At 46.7% G+C, this 19,727-nt stretch overlaps 1 protein-coding gene across 19 annotated transcripts in view; it reads left to right on the top strand.

Annotated features, from left to right (window-relative positions):
* The window catches only part of POU2F1 (POU class 2 homeobox 1), a 1,344,877-nt gene that overhangs the window by 611,859 nt on the left and 713,291 nt on the right, over positions 1-19,727 (top strand). For 15 of the 19 annotated variants that reach the window (XM_069635947.1, XM_069635943.1, XM_069635944.1 and 12 more), the window contains one exon: positions 1,855-1,908. The exons of the other annotated variants lie outside the window; for them this stretch is intronic. In XM_069635947.1, the coding sequence (XP_069492048.1) occupies positions 1,855-1,908 (54 nt within the window). The remainder of the gene's footprint in view (positions 1-1,854; positions 1,909-19,727) is intronic. 19 annotated transcript variants of the gene reach the window in all.

The raw sequence follows: 19,727 nt of genomic DNA, 5'->3' as shown, positions 1-19,727 counted from the left end.
CTGAATGACACAAGGCCTAGTAAGATCTTTGTTTGTCCTCAATCTGTCTTCCCTGACGTATCTTGTCGCGCCTTGAAAAACTTGTGTGAAGGCGTGTTATGACTCGTATATCATATCATGGCAGCATGGCTCCTAAAGTCATCACATTTGGACATTTATGACTATCATCTCGATTTATGGTAATATTAAGGGAGGCTCGTAAACAAAACGCAAGAGCCTGCTACTTCAATAATTGGAAGCCCTTGGTAGCTTGACTGCCCAAACACCCGGTAAATCCTAGATTGCACTTTATCTGTTATTGGTGCTAGTTTTCAGCTTGTTAAAGGTGCCTTTGGCACCATACACAGCCTCGCAGCACTGTGTCATGGTGCAGGGTGTTAGTAGTGAAAGCCTTCAATATAATGCATGCGTCAGTAGTCTGAACAGTCCCTGGGTGGGGACCTGAACACAGTGTTACATAGGCTTATTCTTCCACTATTTAAACCCATTTATAAATGTTCTCTTAAGCATGTTGCAGATAAGCGTGCCTTCCTCATTGCTATCGTTTCGGAGAGCGAGTTAACAACAAGCTTCATCTGTAGACGATCCTTATGTTACTTTACACAAAGATAGTGTTTTCAGAACACACCCACGTTTATTACTAACGTACATTTCAGGTTTTTCTTTGACTCCCAAATGCACAAGCAGAGAAAACCTTGGATTGACTTGCTGTTTGACGAGTTAAAGTGCTTTCTACATAGACTGGAGAAAACAAAACTACTGGAGACAACTCCGTTTTTATTGCACTAATGGGACAGGAATTGGGATGACATGTCACAGAACATGATCATGTTTACACTAGTTTGTGCAAGCCTCCATAGTGCATTGCTATTAACCGCATGTTTGAGATGTAAAGGTAGCAATAGCACACTATTTGTTTCTAAAAGAAAATATTTAGCAGGGTTTCAAATTCAAGGGTTATTTTTGATTTGGAAAATCCATGAGTCGGTCGCACTTTCAGTGATTAATTAAACAAAGATAATAATAAAATAATGTCCTGTAAAAGAAAAAGAAATGGGTGCAGAATGTTTTGCAGCCCTTGTGAATGTTATTGTCTGGAGGCCTGTTTCTCAGCTATTTACAGGCACTTAACTTTGTTCCAGGACATCTTTAAGCACTAAATGCATCACATATGGGAAATAAGTCTTAAATGAGACACTGCGTCTACGTTCACATGGTAGTATTTGCAATTCGGCAGTATTCTAGAAAAGCAGGATGGAGCGTGCAATTAACAATATTAGGCAGATGTATCATCCCGTGACAAATGTAAAAAAAAAAGCATTTTCGTTTTCAGGTACACGAGTTGAAGGCGTCTCTAAGCAGGGCAGCAGGGTATCTTGCTTGTGGAAGCCATCTTTGTAACCTAGGCATTATAATGCTCGCAGAAAAAGGAGATTTCAAATCCAGTAAGATATTACTAGGAATATCTCAGTGTTCAAATCAAACAGCTCCTGTTGAGAGAACAATTACTGGAGAAAAGTTATTTGGCAAAAATGGAATCAACCAATTTGTAGTTTGAATGTGTGTTTTCTCTGGGCCATCCAATCTCTATGCTTGGAACCGCCCTACTCCACGATATCGAGTGTTTTGGCTCTAGTTTTAGGGACTTACTTTATGACAAACCTTTCGCATCCAGTTATCTTATCTCTCATGGAGTGTCTCCTCACAGGTTTTTTGCACCTCCCTCTGCCATAACACCACAATGATTTCATCACACTTGGTCTCTTCAACTATCAGATTGAGAAGTACCTAATCTCTCGCACTGCTTTCTAGGCCTATAAGAAAACCTCACTACCATTCTTTGCACTGTTATAGGTCCAGCTTGCTGGAACAAGTTTACAGGCTGCTGCACAGTCCTTAAATGTTCAGGTAAGGATGGCCTCTCTCACCCTTCACTCTGCACCATCCCATTTCATGTGTGCTCAAGCTATGGCTTTGGAGTGACATTAAATAAATTGGGCACCAACCGTTCCTCAACCTCTCTTTTGTATATTGAGCTTCAATCTGGCTGTGTTTATCGCATTGTGTGAGCCATGCATGTTCATGCATCTGTCTGCAACATGGTTGCATTTTAGTCCTATTATTGTGTACCATTGCTTATTTTAAGCAGCCTGGACCCGTTTCCCATGCATGTGTCTCTGTTTGAGTAAAATAAGGGTTGGCATGGCCACGCTAAGGATCCCTGCTCTTGTGAGTAAAGTACATGAAGGAAATGTAATCTACATACATGTTTGACATTTAAAGGATGCATAATTTAATAGATGTGCCTGAATGCCATGCTTTTGTGTAATATGGCAAAAAGTATCTGAATTAAAGGAATAGTTCACTCAAAAATGTTATTGTCTTAAAAGATGGGCAATAATTTAAAAAAAATATAGTTTACCTCTTTTTAATGTTAAAACCCTTTCATTTCAAGCACTAGGAGGCATCCATTTTGTGAAATGGAGGAGCCTCCTGTGCTTGTGTTAATCTCTGCCCTCGCTGCAATAATGCAGCAAAAGCCTGGTAGCTTTTATTACATCGGCTCTTGCTTCATTATTGCCGGAGACGCAGAGAGCAGAGAATGCAGACCGGAGAGCCGATGAATGCAGGGAGGAAGGCTCCTGCTGGTAAGTGCTTAATATTTACTTTTCATATGAAAACTACAGCAATTATAAATACACTATGTTGTATTTATGATTGCTGTAGTTTTCTTTCTAAGTTTCCCGGGCTCCCCCGGCTCTGGAAATTATAAATGTCAGCCACGTTGTATTTATGACTGCAGGGCATTTGTTTTGGGTCTCCTGGGCTCCTCTGAGCCAGGGTAGCCCAGGAGACTCAAAAATGAATCTACCGGCGTTCATAAATACAACGCTGTTGTATTTATGAATGCTGTGGTTTTCATTTTTATTTTCCCGGGCTCCCCCGGGCCAGAGGAGCCCGGGAAACTTAAAGAAAACCGTGGCATTTATAAATACAATGTGGTTGTATTTATGATTGCGGTGGCTATCGCTTTGTCTCCCGGGCTCCCCCGGGGCCTGGGAGACTCAAAGCGAAAGCCACTGCAATTATAAATACAACGTTGTGTATTTATGATTCTGATGCTTGCTAATCTGCTTAGAATCACATGCTGTGCATATGGTCCGACATCCAGTGGTAACCACAAAGTATTTCATCTTGTCTTTCGAGGATCGAAAGGGTACGTCGGCATAGGCGTGTCTATAACACTATCCCTAACGTGACATGTAGTGTACCCAAAATCCCTAACATGCCGAGTTCCCTCAGATTGTTTTTTTCCGCCCAGTTTACTGGTCGCCCTAATGCAGAGCTCTTACATAGATATACCGTTGTTGTCATTATTATCAACTTTGTCGTTATTCCCGTTAAGTCATTTTGACTGTTGAATCCTGTGAAACAACGCCAAAGACTGCTGCAGACTTTCGACGCCTGTTGATCACAGCGGCGCTGCCATCCACGTGCTCCGTCCTTCTGGCCGGCCTACATATTAGGGACAGTTAGGTCGGGTGGACATATCCTTTACCAGTATGACTTTCCTCTTTCACCCTCTCTGCTCCCTCGGGTTTGTCATAGCTCTAATTGTCTTTCGCTATGGAAAAGACGCCATTTTAGATTTTGTCCCTCGTGCAGGGCCAAATATCCTTGGAAGGAAGAGCACGCTCGGTGCAACAATTGTCTGCCCCTCGATCACAACGAAGCGAGTTGCACGGCCTGTAGACACCTGCGCTAAAACGCTTAAGGGGCGCTGCTTAAAGCGGTGGGCGACCTATGACAAGTTGCAGGCCGAATGTTCTCCCCCCGCTGTTGCAACCGCCAAAAGTGATGGGGGAACTAGAGGTGACCAGGCCTATGTGTCGGAAGCCATTGACCTAACCGCGTGCTGCTCTTGGTCTGCGACGCCCGTCCCCAACCCCACAAAGCCTGACGCTAGTCACGCTATGGGGAAAGCACCCGGTGACAGGGGCGTACACGATCATAACACCAAACACACATCCCAAGGATTTGCTTCGGCGGCACTGTCAAAGCGTACCAAAGTGTCAACGGAACCATCGAAATCTTCGACTGGATCCTCTGATCGGCATGATCGGCAGCCTTCCCTGCATTCGCGGCCTGCGACTGGGCAATCCAAAGAAAAGGGCGCTAACACTAAGACATGTGGACGTCCAAGCGCTCCAGGAGGAAGCGCAGACGCCGCTTAAGGCCCTGGTGGCGGCTAAATCCACAGCTCAGCCCCCAGTTCACGCCCCGGTTCATCCGGTGGCATTGAAATCGACTGTTCAGCCTCCGGTTGTCTCGGTGGCGTTGAAATCCACTGCTCAGCCTCCGGTTCAGCCGGTAGACTGCCCAGATTCTCCGACCATTGCCAATAGCATTGCAAGAATTACTTAGAAAGTTAGACTGAAGGAGCAGTCGAAGGAGGCGGCGAATCACAAAGAATAGCCTAGAGAGGTGTCGAGGGACACACCTCAGCGCCCCGAACCCCGCCAGGACTATGTTGAGATTCCTGATTCCTGTGCCTTTTCTCAGGCACTTTAGGGGACAAATCCCGACGTCACAGGGAAGATGATGAACCCTTTCCTCCCCTGGATCCCTCTGGGCCATCCTCATGGACCAGAGAGAAATTTGAGGGATGTATGGACAGATTAGAAAAATGTCTTATTCCGAGGCCCTTGCTCCCAAGAGGCCTCGAGAAGACTTTCCTTCTACTCAGATGAGGATGTTATGGACACTTATGATCAGGATGAAGATGGTACCTTCCTGAAAAACTAAAATGTGTATGATCAGACAGGTCTTATGGACAATTGGGATGACAGCCGTCAAGTTGATACTCAACAATGGACGTCCCCTACTCCCACCCAGGACCCCAGTGTACTGTGCATAGATTCCCCACCCCCCTCCACTCCAGCTCAGCAAGCCTCCCCAGTGGACGTCCAGATGGCGTTCAGCGCCATCTTGAAGAAGGCGGCTGAACATTTTCAGATTGCCCCTCAAAAGGCTTTACCAGATTCTGAAAGAAAAACCTCAGGCCAGCCCTTTGTTGGACTCATTCAAGAGGAGATTGGCACCTTCCTTGTTGACTCCAGCCCAGACCTGGGCGGTGAACCCTAGGGTGGAGAAGCTGTTTCGTCTAATTGCACTTTCCGCCATAAGCTCTGCACAAAAGGTTGCCTTAAATGTAGACCTTTTCTTGCAGTTTTTGTATTTATGCTTTCGGGGTGGGGGGTTCGGGTACTCTGAGCATGGATAGTTCTGCATAAATTGCTTCCAGGGCGTCACCTTCTGACTCTGCCACCACATAGGCTGGGTCCTGCTGAGAATCTTTTCGTAGTGGCGAGGACATCACTTGGCCCGAGCCCCAAATCAAGATTCTTTTTGTCGAGTTTGCCTTGTTTGTAGTACCTAAGAAATTGTTAGCCCAGTGGATGGGGGGGCATGCAATTTCCATGGTTGTCACCTGGCCCGCCCAGTAGTTGGCCAGGGCACCCTGGTCATCTAGTCCCCAGAGAATGACCTCAGTCAGTTTGGCTAGATCACCCTTTAGGCGTAATTGCTCCTCTGCCATGCTGGAACATATGAAGAAAAGTGCATCTAGCTTCACTTCTATTTTCGCCATTGGGGCTTCAACTACATTTCTGGGAGACTGGAGAGGCTTCTGTACAGTTGCACTAAGAGTGCCAGAACACTCTTCAACTTCACTATCCCAGTCTAGGGATGGCAGTAGCTGTTCTAAGTACGAAGTGTCAGAGAGATTTGAAGGTAGAATGTTTTAGGTAAAATCAGCTGAGACAATGGAGTTCCTTTGGATCACATCACATCATTTTAAAAGGGATCCTTTGTTGTCAAGAGAAGTGTTGAAATCCAAACCGTCCTCCATCCTTTTCTCCATTGCTATTTTGCCCGCAGGGGTCCCCTTGGCCAATGAGTTGGTAGCACAGGCCTTACCAAAGTAGTCCTTTATTGTTGATTATGGAGTGGGCACATCAGGGAGTCTTAATTTTTCGGCTTGGTGCGTTTACCATGTGACCTAGTGTCACTGCATAGTGTAGCGCAATGTACTGCTCTTAAAGGCATTTAATTAGGTTGCAATGAGCGTACTCCTCTAACGGAGGAAAAGGGAGACCGGGTGGGGGGGCCGTGGGGGTCACAGGGAAAGTGAAGGGAGAGAAAAAGAGAAGGAAAGCCTGGGGAGGGCCAAAGAAATGGGAGTAAGAGGTGGGTGGTAGCAACCCCAAGTAACAACTGTCCACCTGAGAGCAGCTCAGGTCCTCTGCCTTTAGTTGCCGTAGGTATAATTTTGTCCTGTATGTGATGAATACCAATTCAGTTCACAGAAATCACCGCCTCACAGCCCTGTGTGCCCTATGTAGCCTCTCCTTAAATCTCTGGTGGTGGTGTGGTCTGGACAGAAGGAGCATGGCCATGACTGCCGTTGGTCTCTCACTTGCCTGTGCAACCTGGGACGAATGGTGAAGTGCGGTCTGCACTCGCCGCCGCTCTAACCAGCACACAGGCTTGCAAGCCCTCCAAGACTGCCTCAGGGCTCTGGGCTCACCTCCACTCACGGGCTCCCGAGGCCCTCTCTGGTGTGGCCGCGTTCTGAACCCACTTCGCCTGTATGGTGTCCCGTCGGGGAGCTGTCCACTGAGGTTGGCACCGCTGCAGCACACCAGCATGACTCTAGAATGCCACTTGTCTGTTCTGCCCTAGCCCGCCCCGGCTCTGTCTCCATCATCAGCTTCGATAAGAGGAAGGCATCTGGAGCCCAGGAGGAGGCAAGCCGCACTGCACCACAGAAACCACAGATTCGAATAGCAGCCGCTTCCGACTCACTTGCATCTGTCATCCATTCTATTAAAATACCATTGATGTGAAGGGAATTGTAAACAAATTTCCTTTTGATCTATTGTTGCTGGTTTTATCGCACATACAGGTTTGTGTCCACATTTAATTCTAAACTATGCGACTTGACATTCCAGCCCACATGGTCCCAACCCACACCTTGACAACTCTAGTTAAAACCCTATCTATCAGTGTTCATTTCCCCGCAAGCAACCTGCTTCGGGTTTAATTGTCCAGCCCTAAAATCCAGCCCTACCAGGTGGCTGGAATCCTCCTGCGATTCAATAAAGACTCCTATATACGTACAGAGATTGCATCTCCCCTTCACAATGCACCTAGGCTATAAAAAGGCCTGCCAGAAACTGACCAGCTGATCTTCATCGCAGCTGCTGCTGTCGTTCTCCAGCCTTGTACAACTAATTTCTCAGTCACACAGAGTTCCATTGCCTAACCCAGGTTTTCAGCCAGCACAATTCCTAAATTATCAGAGAACTCTGTGGCAAAACGTATCTGCATATTCATGCTGCCCAAAATCTATATCGCTGGAGGCCCCCATGTATGTGCACCTATACATGTATGCTCAGGACTACTGCATCCGCTCACACTGATTTTCCCATTGCAGATCTCCTACCTCGCGTGCACATGTAGAGCTCCTTGCTGCCTGGTTGTTAAGCGCTATGTGCCCTGACACATCTATATTGCGTTTAAATTGTATCAGCAATTTTGACATTTATCTTGCTGCGCACAATCAATTAGAAAATGTATCAACTAAAACACAAGCGCTAAAAAGAACGTATATCTCATTCCAATTAAGTACACTGGATTCATGCTAAATTGCCAACATCGCTGTCGCCCCAGCCACCAATATGGCACGCGCAATTCAAACATCTTTCCCTGTGCGACCCGTATCAACTACTCCAACATTCTGCCCTCTAATTAACACATTAACAAACCAATTTCCAGGTCATCAATCTCACCTTCACTGGGGAATAAAACCTTACAGCCATCTCTCATACTAGTCCCCTCACACCCATGCTCCTCCGCTGGACAATCCCAATTCACCCTTCTGCCAATTCCGCGTTCTACATATTCACCCCAACCTGCTGGAGGACACAAACTGATACTAAAGTAAATACAGAAGTAGTCTTGAGTGCCCATTTGAGATGGAAGGGCAGAGGCCCTATCCTTTGACAGGGTCACAACCATCATAGCAGCAGCGCTAGGCATTTGGGCAGAGCAGCACCGTAGATCTAGTTGACAGGAACAAAAGATAATTTTAAAAAAAGACACAAATAGGTATGGGAATTTTCATAGTCCTGCTCATCCATGAAGACACCCAAGAAGAGAGTCCAAAAAAGTAATCAGCAATTCATGCCTCCCTTTTCATGGCCCCCCTCAGCTTGTGCAATGCGGCAATCGTTCAGGCCAGAGTTCCATTGTCCAAATCATTGGGAGGTAGTACTCCCGATCTTCTGGAAAACTCAGCCTGCCATAGCGGTTAGGAGGTCGAGGATATACCGATTCTGCAACGCCACAAGTCTCAAGGCCCTGATTTTACCTTAATTGCACTAAATGCAGATTCATTGGAATTCATAAATAATAATTGATGGCAAACAATTTGTAACCACTTAGATTTCAGTTCGCTAAAGTGCCAGAAGTGAAGTAAAACACATTTCGAATGGATTGTGTCCTCCCGCTCATTTTGTGATAATTATCCTTCCAGCTTCAGCTGATTGGGAATTTCTTTTCGACAGGGGTGGGGGAGGGGGGGCGCTGTGCCATATTGTCGGTGTCCCTTGAGGGCCTCCCTTCGACTGTTGACGTCATCATCAGTATAAGAAGCGCACACAGCCCCTGTTGGCTTCAGTTCCTTGTTTACGAGCTAACACTTCGAAGAATTACAGCATGCTTCTGTACTTCACTGAGCTTCGTCAACTATTTTTTGATAGTCGAAAATGTCTTTCCCGTCGGCTCCATCAACGCCTAAGATGGGCTTCAAGAAGTGCCAACACTGTGGATCGAAGATGTTGATCACCGACCCCCACCGCAAATGCCTGTGGTGTCTTGGTACTGGTCACCGTACCTCCGACTGTAACTCCTGTCAGGCGATGACCGAAAAGGCTCTGTGGGAACGTAAAGGTAAATTGGCAGTGGGGAGCTTTCATTCGAAGTCTCCTTCAAAGACCAAAGGAAGTCTGACAAGTGGAGAGATTCTCCTTGACTGAAAAGATCTCGATCGAGAAGTCGATCGTGCCATTCTTCTTCGAAGAAGTCCAAGAAACAGCGTCATAGGTCACCTTCGACCTCTAGTGTTTCCTCGGCCGAGGTAATCAAATGTCCAACTAAGTCGGACTCCCCAGCAAAATGGAATGCATTTCGTAATCAAGACGACAAAGGGAAGTCGAAGGCAGTCTTTCGAAACTGAGCCATAAGCCAGTACAGCATCGAGAAAAATCTCGATCCAACAAGAAATCGGTGAGTGCTTCGACAAGTTAGGAATCCAGTCCCTCGAGGGTTCCTTCGAAAAAGCATAAGAAGTCGCTAACATCTTTCGGCGTTGGAGCCGTCGACGCCAGTGTCAAGTTGACTCTTAACAAAATCCACTCCGACTTCGTTGTCAGCGATTTTATCGAAGTTGTTGAAGCCAACAGTAACCAAGATTTTCAAATCCTTGCCAAAGAAAGACTTTTTAAAGTCTTTATCAGCTATCTATGAAGATAATTAACCTTCAGATGATAAACACCTCCATTTGGGTTACAAGATGGCACCCCTAATGTGCCTGAGGTATTAATGGCAGAAATGTCTACGCTAAACGACTTGTACGATAACCTTCAACCAGCCAGGGGGTTATATGTCTCTCCCAAACTGGAATTTGGTAAAACAGATCCTACTGACCACGCTGACTCCTGATACAGTAAGGTGATAGTTTTTAGGTGCGGGCCTATTCCTTCTTTTGAGCAGGAGGACCAGACAGATATTTTTTCTCAAGGTCCCCAAAAGATCAAATTTTGCCCTTTCACATTGCACTGCAAAAAGGGTCTTGGCAAATTGGGAAACACCAGAGATTGCAGCTGCAGTAAATACAAATGTTGCTAAAAAATATAGACCATCCATCAGCGACCCAAACATCCAACAGAAAGTTTGGTGGGTCAGGCAGCTACATCTACCAAACAATCGCATACCCCTCTATCCTTCCTAATTGGGTTGATAAGAGTGAAAGCCTGGCCGAGAAAAATATTTACTACTGGCAGTATGGCATTAAAGTCAACTAAAGCAACTTGTACCTTGTTAAGGTTTACGTTTATCCTGTGCGACTGCGTAGCTACGGCAGCTGACCACATCCCGGAAGGTGAAGAAAGAGACAATTATCAAGGATGGTAAGGAGGCAATGGGGGAATGCGTCCAGTCAGGTCTGGATACTGCAGACAGCATCAGCAGATCCATGGCAGGTAGCACAGTGGTACGCAGATTTGCGTGGTTGAAGTCTGGATTTGCACCAGATGTGCAGTCTAGACTCCTCAATATGCCCTTTGACAGGCCAAGGCTGTTTGGCAGCAAGGCTGATGAGAGTTTGGAAAAGCTGCAGACCTCGAAAGCGGCTGCTAAATCCCTCAGCGCCGCCATTACACAGCCTCAACATCCCTACTCCGGCTCATCATCTTGGAGGGGTAAGTCCTTTCCATTCTACTCAATTGGAAGAGGACAAGCCGGTCAAAGAGGTCAGAGAAGATTCCCTCCTGGTGGACGAGGGACAGGTGCTAAGCCAACCCAAGCAGCTGCAGTTTTCCCTCAGCCACCTCAAAACCACTCTGAGGCCTTGACTGACAAGACCCCGGTGAGAGACGGACTTAATCAGCATCTGAAAGAATGGCAGGGCATTACTTTAGATGCCTGGGCACTGGAAATTGTAGCCCAAAGTTACTGCCTTGCATTTCAAAAAAGGAACAACTCTTTCAAAGAAAAGTGGTATAGAATCGTTACCTGTGGTGGAAAGGAACAAGGGTTGGTACTCCCATATTTTCTAATTCCCAAAAAGGACGGAGTATTGAGACCGGTCCTGGACTTAAGAAACTTGAAAAAGTTCTGCAGGAAAGACAAGTTCAAGATGGTTACCCTTTCCCAAATCCTTCAGGCTCTCCAACTCCAAGACTGGATGGTGTCATTGGACTTTTCACAATGCTTACTTTCGTGGGCCTATTCATCACAAGGACAGAACGTACCTGAGGTTGGAGGTTATCAGTATCAGTTTCGAGTCCTGCCATTCGGGCTGACCTCTGCCCCAATGGTTTTCACCAAGTTGATGGCGGTGGTGGCAGCGAGTCTCAGGAGAGGGGGGATTCATGTTTACCCCTACCTGGATGTTTGGTTGATCAGGGCACGTTCAGCCGAACAAGCCTGGGAACATTTCAGCTTAACCTTCCACTTTCCTTACAGAATGGGCTTCTCCTTCAATTACAAGAAATCCAACATGATACCATTTCAAAGACTCACATGGCATCCTGCATCGTTCTGGTGCCAGAGGCCCACCTCAGAATGAGATCCCTCCAATGGGCTCTCAGGACTCAATGGTCCCAATTCTCAGGCAGAATGTCACATCACCTGAAAGTTCTGAACAGTGTCTCTCGGGACCTTCTGTGGTGGGCTTGTAAGGACAATATTCTCAAATGGCAGCCATGACCGGGGATAAATGTAGTGGTGGACGCCTCACTCACTGGTGGGGAGCCCACGTCAACGACCTGACAATCAGCAGTCGTTGGCATCAATTGGAGTCCAAACTACACATCAACCTTTTGGAGCTGAGGGCAAACACTGAAGGCCTGCCCGCCCTCTGTACAGCGAAAGAATGTCCTGATAATGACAAATGTCCTGATAATGACAGACACCACAGTGGCCATGTACTACCTGAACAAGCAAGGAGGTGTAGGGTCATTACCACTGTGCAGAGAAGCAATGCAGCTCTGGTTCTGGGCAATATAAGAAGGAATCTCTCTATCAGCAGTTCACCTAGCCGGAGAGGGGAACCCAGCGGCGGACGCTCTGAGCAGGCAGAGAGCACAGTCTCCCACAAGTGGGTACTAGCTTACGAAGTACTTCAAGAGATCTTCACCCTTTGGGGAACCCCTCAAGTGGATCTGTTCGCGACCAGTGTTAACTGGAAGTGCAAACTGTTCTGCTCCAGGGAATTTCCCCCAAGAGGAGCTCTAGGGGACATGTTCGTAGTGGACTGGGAATTTCCACTCCTGTGTGCGTTTCCTCCAGTCCCTGTCATTCCTCATTTGATCAGGAGGTTGATAAGTTTGGGAAATCCATGATCCTAGTTGCCCCGGATGAGGCCAGGAGGACGTGGTACCCGGACATGTCCATCTGTCCTCCAATGCATCTTCCACAAAGAGAGGACCCTTTCTTGCGATCCAGATGTCAAGACTCTCAACCTACATGCATGGTTTCTGAGAGGTTGAGATACAAGGATTGGGACCTCCCGGAAGACGTAATGGAGATCGTGACCCCTTTCTATGTGACACACCTATAGTGCTTTCTTTTTTGTTACATTTGGCAATCTGGGGCTCCAGTTTGGAACAATTTGAGGTTACCTGGCTGCGCTCTTCAGAGGAGGATTCATATTTTAAAATCCCTCTGTTCATTTGCTAAAGGGTCTTGCTATTGTATTTCTGCCAGTTCCATTAAAAGTCCCTGTATGGGATCTTAACCTGGTGTTAAAATTTCTAACATGCATTCCTTTTGAGCCTATACACTTATGCTCATTAAGACTGGTAACCTTCAAAACTGTTTTGCTGATTGCAATAACGTCAGCCCACAGGGTAAGCGAGTGGAAGGCACTTTCCTCTACACCCCCACATACAGATTTGTTTTATAAAGACACAGTTGTTCTCATGGTGAAACCACCTTTTCTACCTAAAGTAGTCTCTGACTTCCGCCTGTCGCAAAAGATAATTTTGCCAACTTTCTATCCACCTCCTCATCCTAGAAAGGAGGAAAGATTATACATTCTGGACCCAAAAATGGCTCTCAGTTTTTAGATATCAAGAATAGCTAAATTTCCTCAAAATGACCAATTATTCATTGGCTATATGGGCCCTAAATTGGGTTTAGCTGTTACAAACCAGACCTTATCCAGATGTATCATCCTGGCAATTGGGGAATGTTATAGGTTAGTGGGCAAAGTTCCGCCGGCAGGCTTGAGAGCACATTCCACAAGGGGAATGGCAACATCTGCTACTCTTCGGAGAGGGTTCCTAATCAAAGACATTTGTTTAGTGGCCACTTGGTTGTCTATTCACACGTTTGTGGAACATTACTGCCTGGAATTCATCTTCCATTCAGGAAGGACAATTTGCAAAAGCCACCCTTCATTCAGTCCATGGTAACAGTTAAAGAAAATATAATTCGTACTCCAACCACAACATTTTTACTGATTTGGGAGTCTATCATAAACGTGGGAGGACACAATCCATTCGAGGAACAAGTTACTTACCCCTGGTAACATTCTTTCGATTGCATGTTCCTCCCACATATTCCTCATAGCCATTCCCAGCCTCCCCACTGTAGAATTTACGGTTTCTTACACTTTACGCTTTCTTGGAGCCTATAGTCTGTTACGCCTGGTAATTTCTCTTCAAGAGGGGAAAAACAGAACTGAAGCCAACAGGCACTATGTGCGCTATCTATATTGATGGTGTGTCATGACCCTTGCCCTCACTGGAAAGTCAGCCTTCCAGTTAGGGCCAGGTCAAAGGCCTTAAACCTTTGGCGCCAGGCTCATAACCATCATGAAGGCCAACATTAGAAAGGGACTATTTACTTGGGACTATTTAACTTGGGGAGGTGGAGGGGGGGCGGAGGGGGGGGGGTGGATGGGTTCAGCCAACATGGAGGCACACACATAGCTCAGTTACAAGGAACTGAGCTTTGCGGTCTAGTCTTTTGGGTGTGGCAGCCCTGGGACTACTTTGCCTGGACTACTTTTGGTGTGGCAGGCCTGAGACTATTTTACCTGGACTACTTTACCTGCGACTATTTAAACCACACCCTAACAGCAGAACATGCTTTGCGTTATTCTGCTGTGGGCAGTGTAACGCTCACCATGTCCAGTTCTTTGATGCCAGTTTACCTGAAACTAAGGACCTGCAGAGAGAGAAAGAACACTACAAAACTTACCTGGAACAGTATCCTGTCTTCAATCCATCGCCGACTTCATTTCCACTCACCTGAAGGTACAAACTCCATCATCCGGCACTGCATGCATCCTGGAATACCATAACCTGGAAAGAGGAGAAAGAAAGACAGCATTAGTAAGCGTTTACTCACGTTTCCTCCCGAATGAAGAAAGCCACACAATTCTTACCTGGATAGTCATCTCCTGGTCAGTATCATTGCTGGAACATTACGGTGCTCGGCGAGGAACATCACAACCTGCAAGGAGAGAAAGACACAGGTTAGCAATATACAGGCGAAACAGCACTGCGCATCTCGCATTACTCACCGGACAGCATCGCGCACACTGCACTTTCGCCTACTGGCCCATGCTCATCTTCAAACTGCATGACAACGCCAAAATACCTTTCCATACCTAACAGGAAAGAAGCAAGACATTATTATTCGAATTAAGAGGAACATAAGAACTGCATATAAAGACAGTAAAGCAGCAAACCTACGGATTCGCAGCAGGCCTGGATTCCCTTCAGGGGGGCTTGCACCAGTGAAGTAACTTGGTCGCTGCTCGCCACCTACATCTACACGCCCCGTCCACGAGGAGCAGGACAGAGAATCCACCTTTTACAATGTTAAGGTGAGGAGAGGGCCCAAGGGGGAGGAAGGAGTTGAGGACAAGGGAGGTGGGAATTCGTAGACAATGTGGTATTGAATCCAGCTCTCCTATATTGCAGACCCATCTTTAACCAGAGGCCTTACCAAGGGACCGAGAGAGGGTTTGAGAGTGCCAATCATCCAACCAGGGCTGGGTGGCGTCCCCGTGGATACCAGGTGAGCGTAACATGGTGTCGACAGTGGAACGGAGGCCATCGAGGGACATCGAGATGGCACACAGCACCCCTTGTTGTCTTGCTAAATAGTCAAAATTATTTAGGAATGTTGATAAAAGCCTCAGTGGATGCTGATGAGATGTGGTTGGATCGTCTTGATCATTTCAAGGAGTCTGTTTCTACAAAAGTCTGTAAAGTTCTTGAATTGTAAATATCGGATGGCACAAAAGATGCCTAGGGGACGAAGGGGGCAGAAATGTAGACTCAGATTTTGAATTTGCAAATGTCAGGTGGCTTTGGGGATCCACAAGGATCCACAACGCCTCGCCAGGCCTGAGTTAACTGCTAGGAGAAAGGTGCACAGGACCAGTGCAAGTCAAGAAGTGCTGCCGTATCTCCAGCCAGATAAGGGATGCGAAGCATTATGCTGCATTTTCGATTCGTGCCTACAGACACTGTGCCATCACCCTTAAAACACAGAAAAAAATGTGTAAGTAACTGGATCTTAACAGGTTTCTCTGGCTCCTTGAGTCATGTTTAAAAGTTCATATACTGTTCCACCCACTTCCACATACTCAGTTTATTTGTGCCACCCCTTCTTCAGGAAGTCGCACCAATCCTCCTGCTCTATAACTCTTCACCCTTTGCTCCGATTTATTGTTCACGATAGTCCTTGAAGATTGAACTATACTCTTTGCATGCAATGGACATCCTTCTGTTTTCCCCCTCTGATGGTAAACATTTTTCTTCGAGTGGAAGCGTAGAAGCTGCTACAGATTTCCCCAGAAACTTCCCTTGGACCCTGTTGACGATCCCTAAACAAAGAGTACTTCGACTTCTTCCAAGGCATCCTCCTTAACATTCGTCCTTTCCTTCTTCTCCCTCACAAGTTGCATAGTCATGGACAACCTTGTATGGTTTCACTGGTTAGGCTAAGAATGTTGCCGGATTGACTAGGTGAAACCTTGCCGGATATATGGAAGCAAAATAACTTCGTACCCTGATACTCTTTGGTTTGTCACAGTGGACTAAAACTTTTCCAAGATAGCAAAAACTGCATGCTCCACATATGTCACGATCCTCGCCCAAAACCCCCCCAAAACCCCTCTCTGGCAAACCCATTGGCCAGGTGGAGTCAGGAATCGGGCCTCTAGAGCCTGGCATACTCTTCAAAAGCCCTTGTGGGGCCAGTCCTGGCGCCTATGGCACCAGGCTCATACACCATGAAAAACAATGTGCTTGGGAACTACTTTATTGTATTGTCAGCCAACACGGAGGCATCCACATAGCTTGGTTCCTACCTCTCTCAATATCCTTTCTCCTATACCCCGGTGTGACGAGTATCTCAGAATATTCTTCATCAAGTTCATTCTTCAATTCAAACGGTCGCTTCACATGCTCTTCTATTTCCTCATCTCTCCCTCTACAACGGGCCAATGCATTTAAATCCAACAATCGCTGAGGTGGTAACTTCCCAACTAACTTTTTCCATTGTGCCGACAAATATTTCCCCATGCATTCCAACAATACCTGTTTTTCATTGCTCCTCCTGAAGTCATATATTGACGCTAATGTGGCCGTCCCATCATTCTCGTCTATATACATTTCCGCTTGCTCTTGCAGATCACGCTTTCTCTCCTTACTGATCGCGCTGCGGGTCACTCTCACACACTCGCTTTGTTCTAATTCGCTTATGGGGGGGGCAGTCAGAACAGGATTACCCCCTTGAGCGGAAGGTGTGGAAGGGGCAGTGGGCACAGGAGGGAATCTGCTGGATCTGCTGAGGTTGCAATGGTTGCGAAACACTCGGGGCTGGCTGACTAAAGGGCGGTGCTATTACTAACGCTGCCTGTGGCTGTATTGGAGTTGGGACAGGCTGAGCAATAGGACGGGGGTTGGGTGGTGACTACTGACGTGGTCTTCTTAGTTTCACTCCTCGGGCCTTGTTTTGTCTCGGTTAGTATTTTGTTTATTAATTCATCTGATGAATGTAACTCTCTCTGTAGATATATTTTTTCAATATTCAACTGGTCGCATCTATTTGCCTTTCTCAAACTATTGCTCCACTCCTCCTCCTTTTCCTCCGCTCTCTCTACTTTTGACTTATGCCTGCGCACATGTTTCTCTCTACTTATAAATTGGAGCATTGCTTCCCTCCTCCAATCCCTAAGGATATCAAGTGCCGCAGGACGCGCTTTCTTACTTATCAAAACCTTTTCCAGGTTATCTATCCGATCCATCTCAAAACTACCATTCCTCGGCCATTGAAGGTCTTCCTGCTTCCTGCTTTCTGGTTTGCTTTTGCCAAATTTCACAAAACATTATAGCTCCCACACCATACTTCACATACATATCATAAGCCGGCGTTCCCCCCCGGAGGCGCGACCTGGCCAGTTTCTAAAGATTGTTCGCCGCAGCGGAAAAATCCCGCTAAGGTGGACAATACCTCAGGCATTTTTTAACTTTACCCTTGGCTAATCAAACTTTCTCTGGGCATTTGATTTTGCAAAATAAACTCTCAACCAATATCAGGATTACTTACGAATCGGGGCATGACTCACCTGATTAGTCAATTTTTCTTTTCAAGACACAATTCGTCCGTATACTGATGCAACCAATGACGTTGTGTCTGCGTATCTCGGCTCTGCCTCGTTTTGGGACCCTTGCCCCCTTGTTCACTGGCCAGGCATGTCGATCAGGGATCAGCTGTGTGCAGATCTGCAAAGGAATCTCATCACTTTCGCAGGGCGCCCCGGACACCTCTTGATCCCGGCTCGATCGCTCCCGTCCTCGCCGTTCTTGCCACATTCATCAATTTGCAACATACACGATGGAACAAGTGGGGGAGGGTCCCTATTCGGGCGCCATCTTGAAGGGGCCCCTGAGGTATCCTCAGATGTGGAAACAAGGCACAATCACCACACACAAACTGATACGCCAGACACAAGGTTGTATTCCCAAAAAATCTAGGGTTTATTGCAAAACATATAGTCCCAGTTGGCCAAAAGGTCCCACACCCCGCGACGTGTGTCCAACAGACCTCGGGGGACGCAAGAGAACGAAAATTGTGCATCAGTTACAAAATGAGCATCTTACAATCAGTAATGACACATTTGATGCCGCCCACAATTCATTCCCTTTGAATTGGAGGCGATGGTTGACCATTGTGACAAATGACACCTTAGACAACCATATTTAGTAACAGTTTGCAATCTCGAATTTACAGACCCTATTCTTTATTTGAGGGAAAACAGCGCTTCTGTTTTCATGAACAAGCTGCGCGTAGGGGACTGGCACATTCCAGGCCTCACTATCTCCTGGTTTCGATTCATGCCCTAGAGGTCAGCTTGCTCTCTGGTCCTCACAGTGCTCACAGAGAAGGGGGGCCGTAAAGAAGAACATAATTCAAACCCTTTAATATTCGTTTTGTACATTGCTATTCTTTCTAGGAGACTCGCTGGCATCTGTGTACTGATTAAAATGCCTTGCTCCTTGCCTTCAAGGATATGTGCGGGAGGGAACCGGGCATTTCTGTCTGGCTCTCCAGTGTAATGTTTCAACATGTCTTTAGTAACCTTGGACCATTGAAGCGGAATAATATCTTCAGCAAAGCAGTTTTACATGAGGTAAAGTAGCAGCGTGTGAGAAAACAGAGAAAACAAAATGGCGATTCTGGTCATCTTAAAATGGCTGCACTCTAGTTGAGCTAATAGCTACGTAATAACTAATGAGCCTATATTCTTAACACTTTAAATGAGGCAGTTGGTCTTCAGCTAACCAATTATCATGCATTTCTTTCCACTCTAGGGTTGTTTCGTTTTTTTAGACTGACAAACCAAACTATGCGGTCTAGTGTTTTGGGTGTGGTAGTCTAGGGACTACTTTACTTGGACTATTTTGTTGGGGCTATTTAAACCACACCCGAGCAAGACAACATGCTTCGCGTTACTTTGCAGCTTGCAACGTGACGCTCACCGTGTCTAGCTATTCCCTCGAACCTCAGAGAAGCAGAACCTGCAAGGAGACAAAAGGAACATCATTAGCAGCAGCATCCTACCTGCAGTCTTCATCTTTAAACACTCGCAGCTACTGAGAACAGTTTCCTCGAATCTGCACGCCTCCTGGACAGAACGACCTGAAAGAGGAAGATAGAGGCAACATTAAAGAAAGCAGTAGAGACATTTACAAATTACGAACTGCTCAAAAGGCTTACCTGGCTGGTCGCCTCTCGGCTGGCACCACTCCACTCGTGCTGAAGAACACCGCAACCTACAAGGAAGGAAAACACAGGTTAGCAAAGGCAAGACTTTGCTGCGCTGCGCATAGCGCTTACTTCCCGCGTCATAGCGCTCTTAATGCGCCATCATTTACCAGCGGGGCTCAACCAAGCCAGTTCGCCGCGCTGAAGCTCTGCATACCTAAGGGAGAAAAAAAGAAATTTTTAACAAAAAAAGGTATGCAGGATAGAAACAAAACTAAAGAACAGCAATAAGACCTACCTGAACAATATCAAACGGGCCGGCGTCAGTGAAGTAACTGGACCTCACTTGCCCATGAAAGACAACGCGCCCCTGCAAAGAAGGCAGGACGGAGAGCACGCCTAATTCTACCACAAGGTGAGGAGAGGGCGACAGAGGGACTGAAATCATACGGGGGTGGAGGGAGGATACTTACCCCAGTTGGTCAGTCTTGAACACAGTCCTCCTGTATTTTCTGGCAGAACCTTCCCCGCAGACCACATCAGGGCAAAGCTGAGAAGCATGCCAGCGAGTAACCCGGCTGGGTGGCGTCCCTGTGGATACCAGGTGAGCGTAACAACATACGGCGTCATCGGGCAGCCCATAGTAATGG

This window comes from Ambystoma mexicanum, chromosome 7p, assembly GCF_040938575.1.
Source record: "Ambystoma mexicanum isolate Mex_15411 chromosome 7p, UKY_AmexF1_1, whole genome shotgun sequence".
Taxonomy (NCBI): domain Eukaryota; kingdom Metazoa; phylum Chordata; class Amphibia; order Caudata; family Ambystomatidae; genus Ambystoma; species Ambystoma mexicanum.
This window is presented reverse-complemented; position numbering and strand designations above follow the sequence as displayed.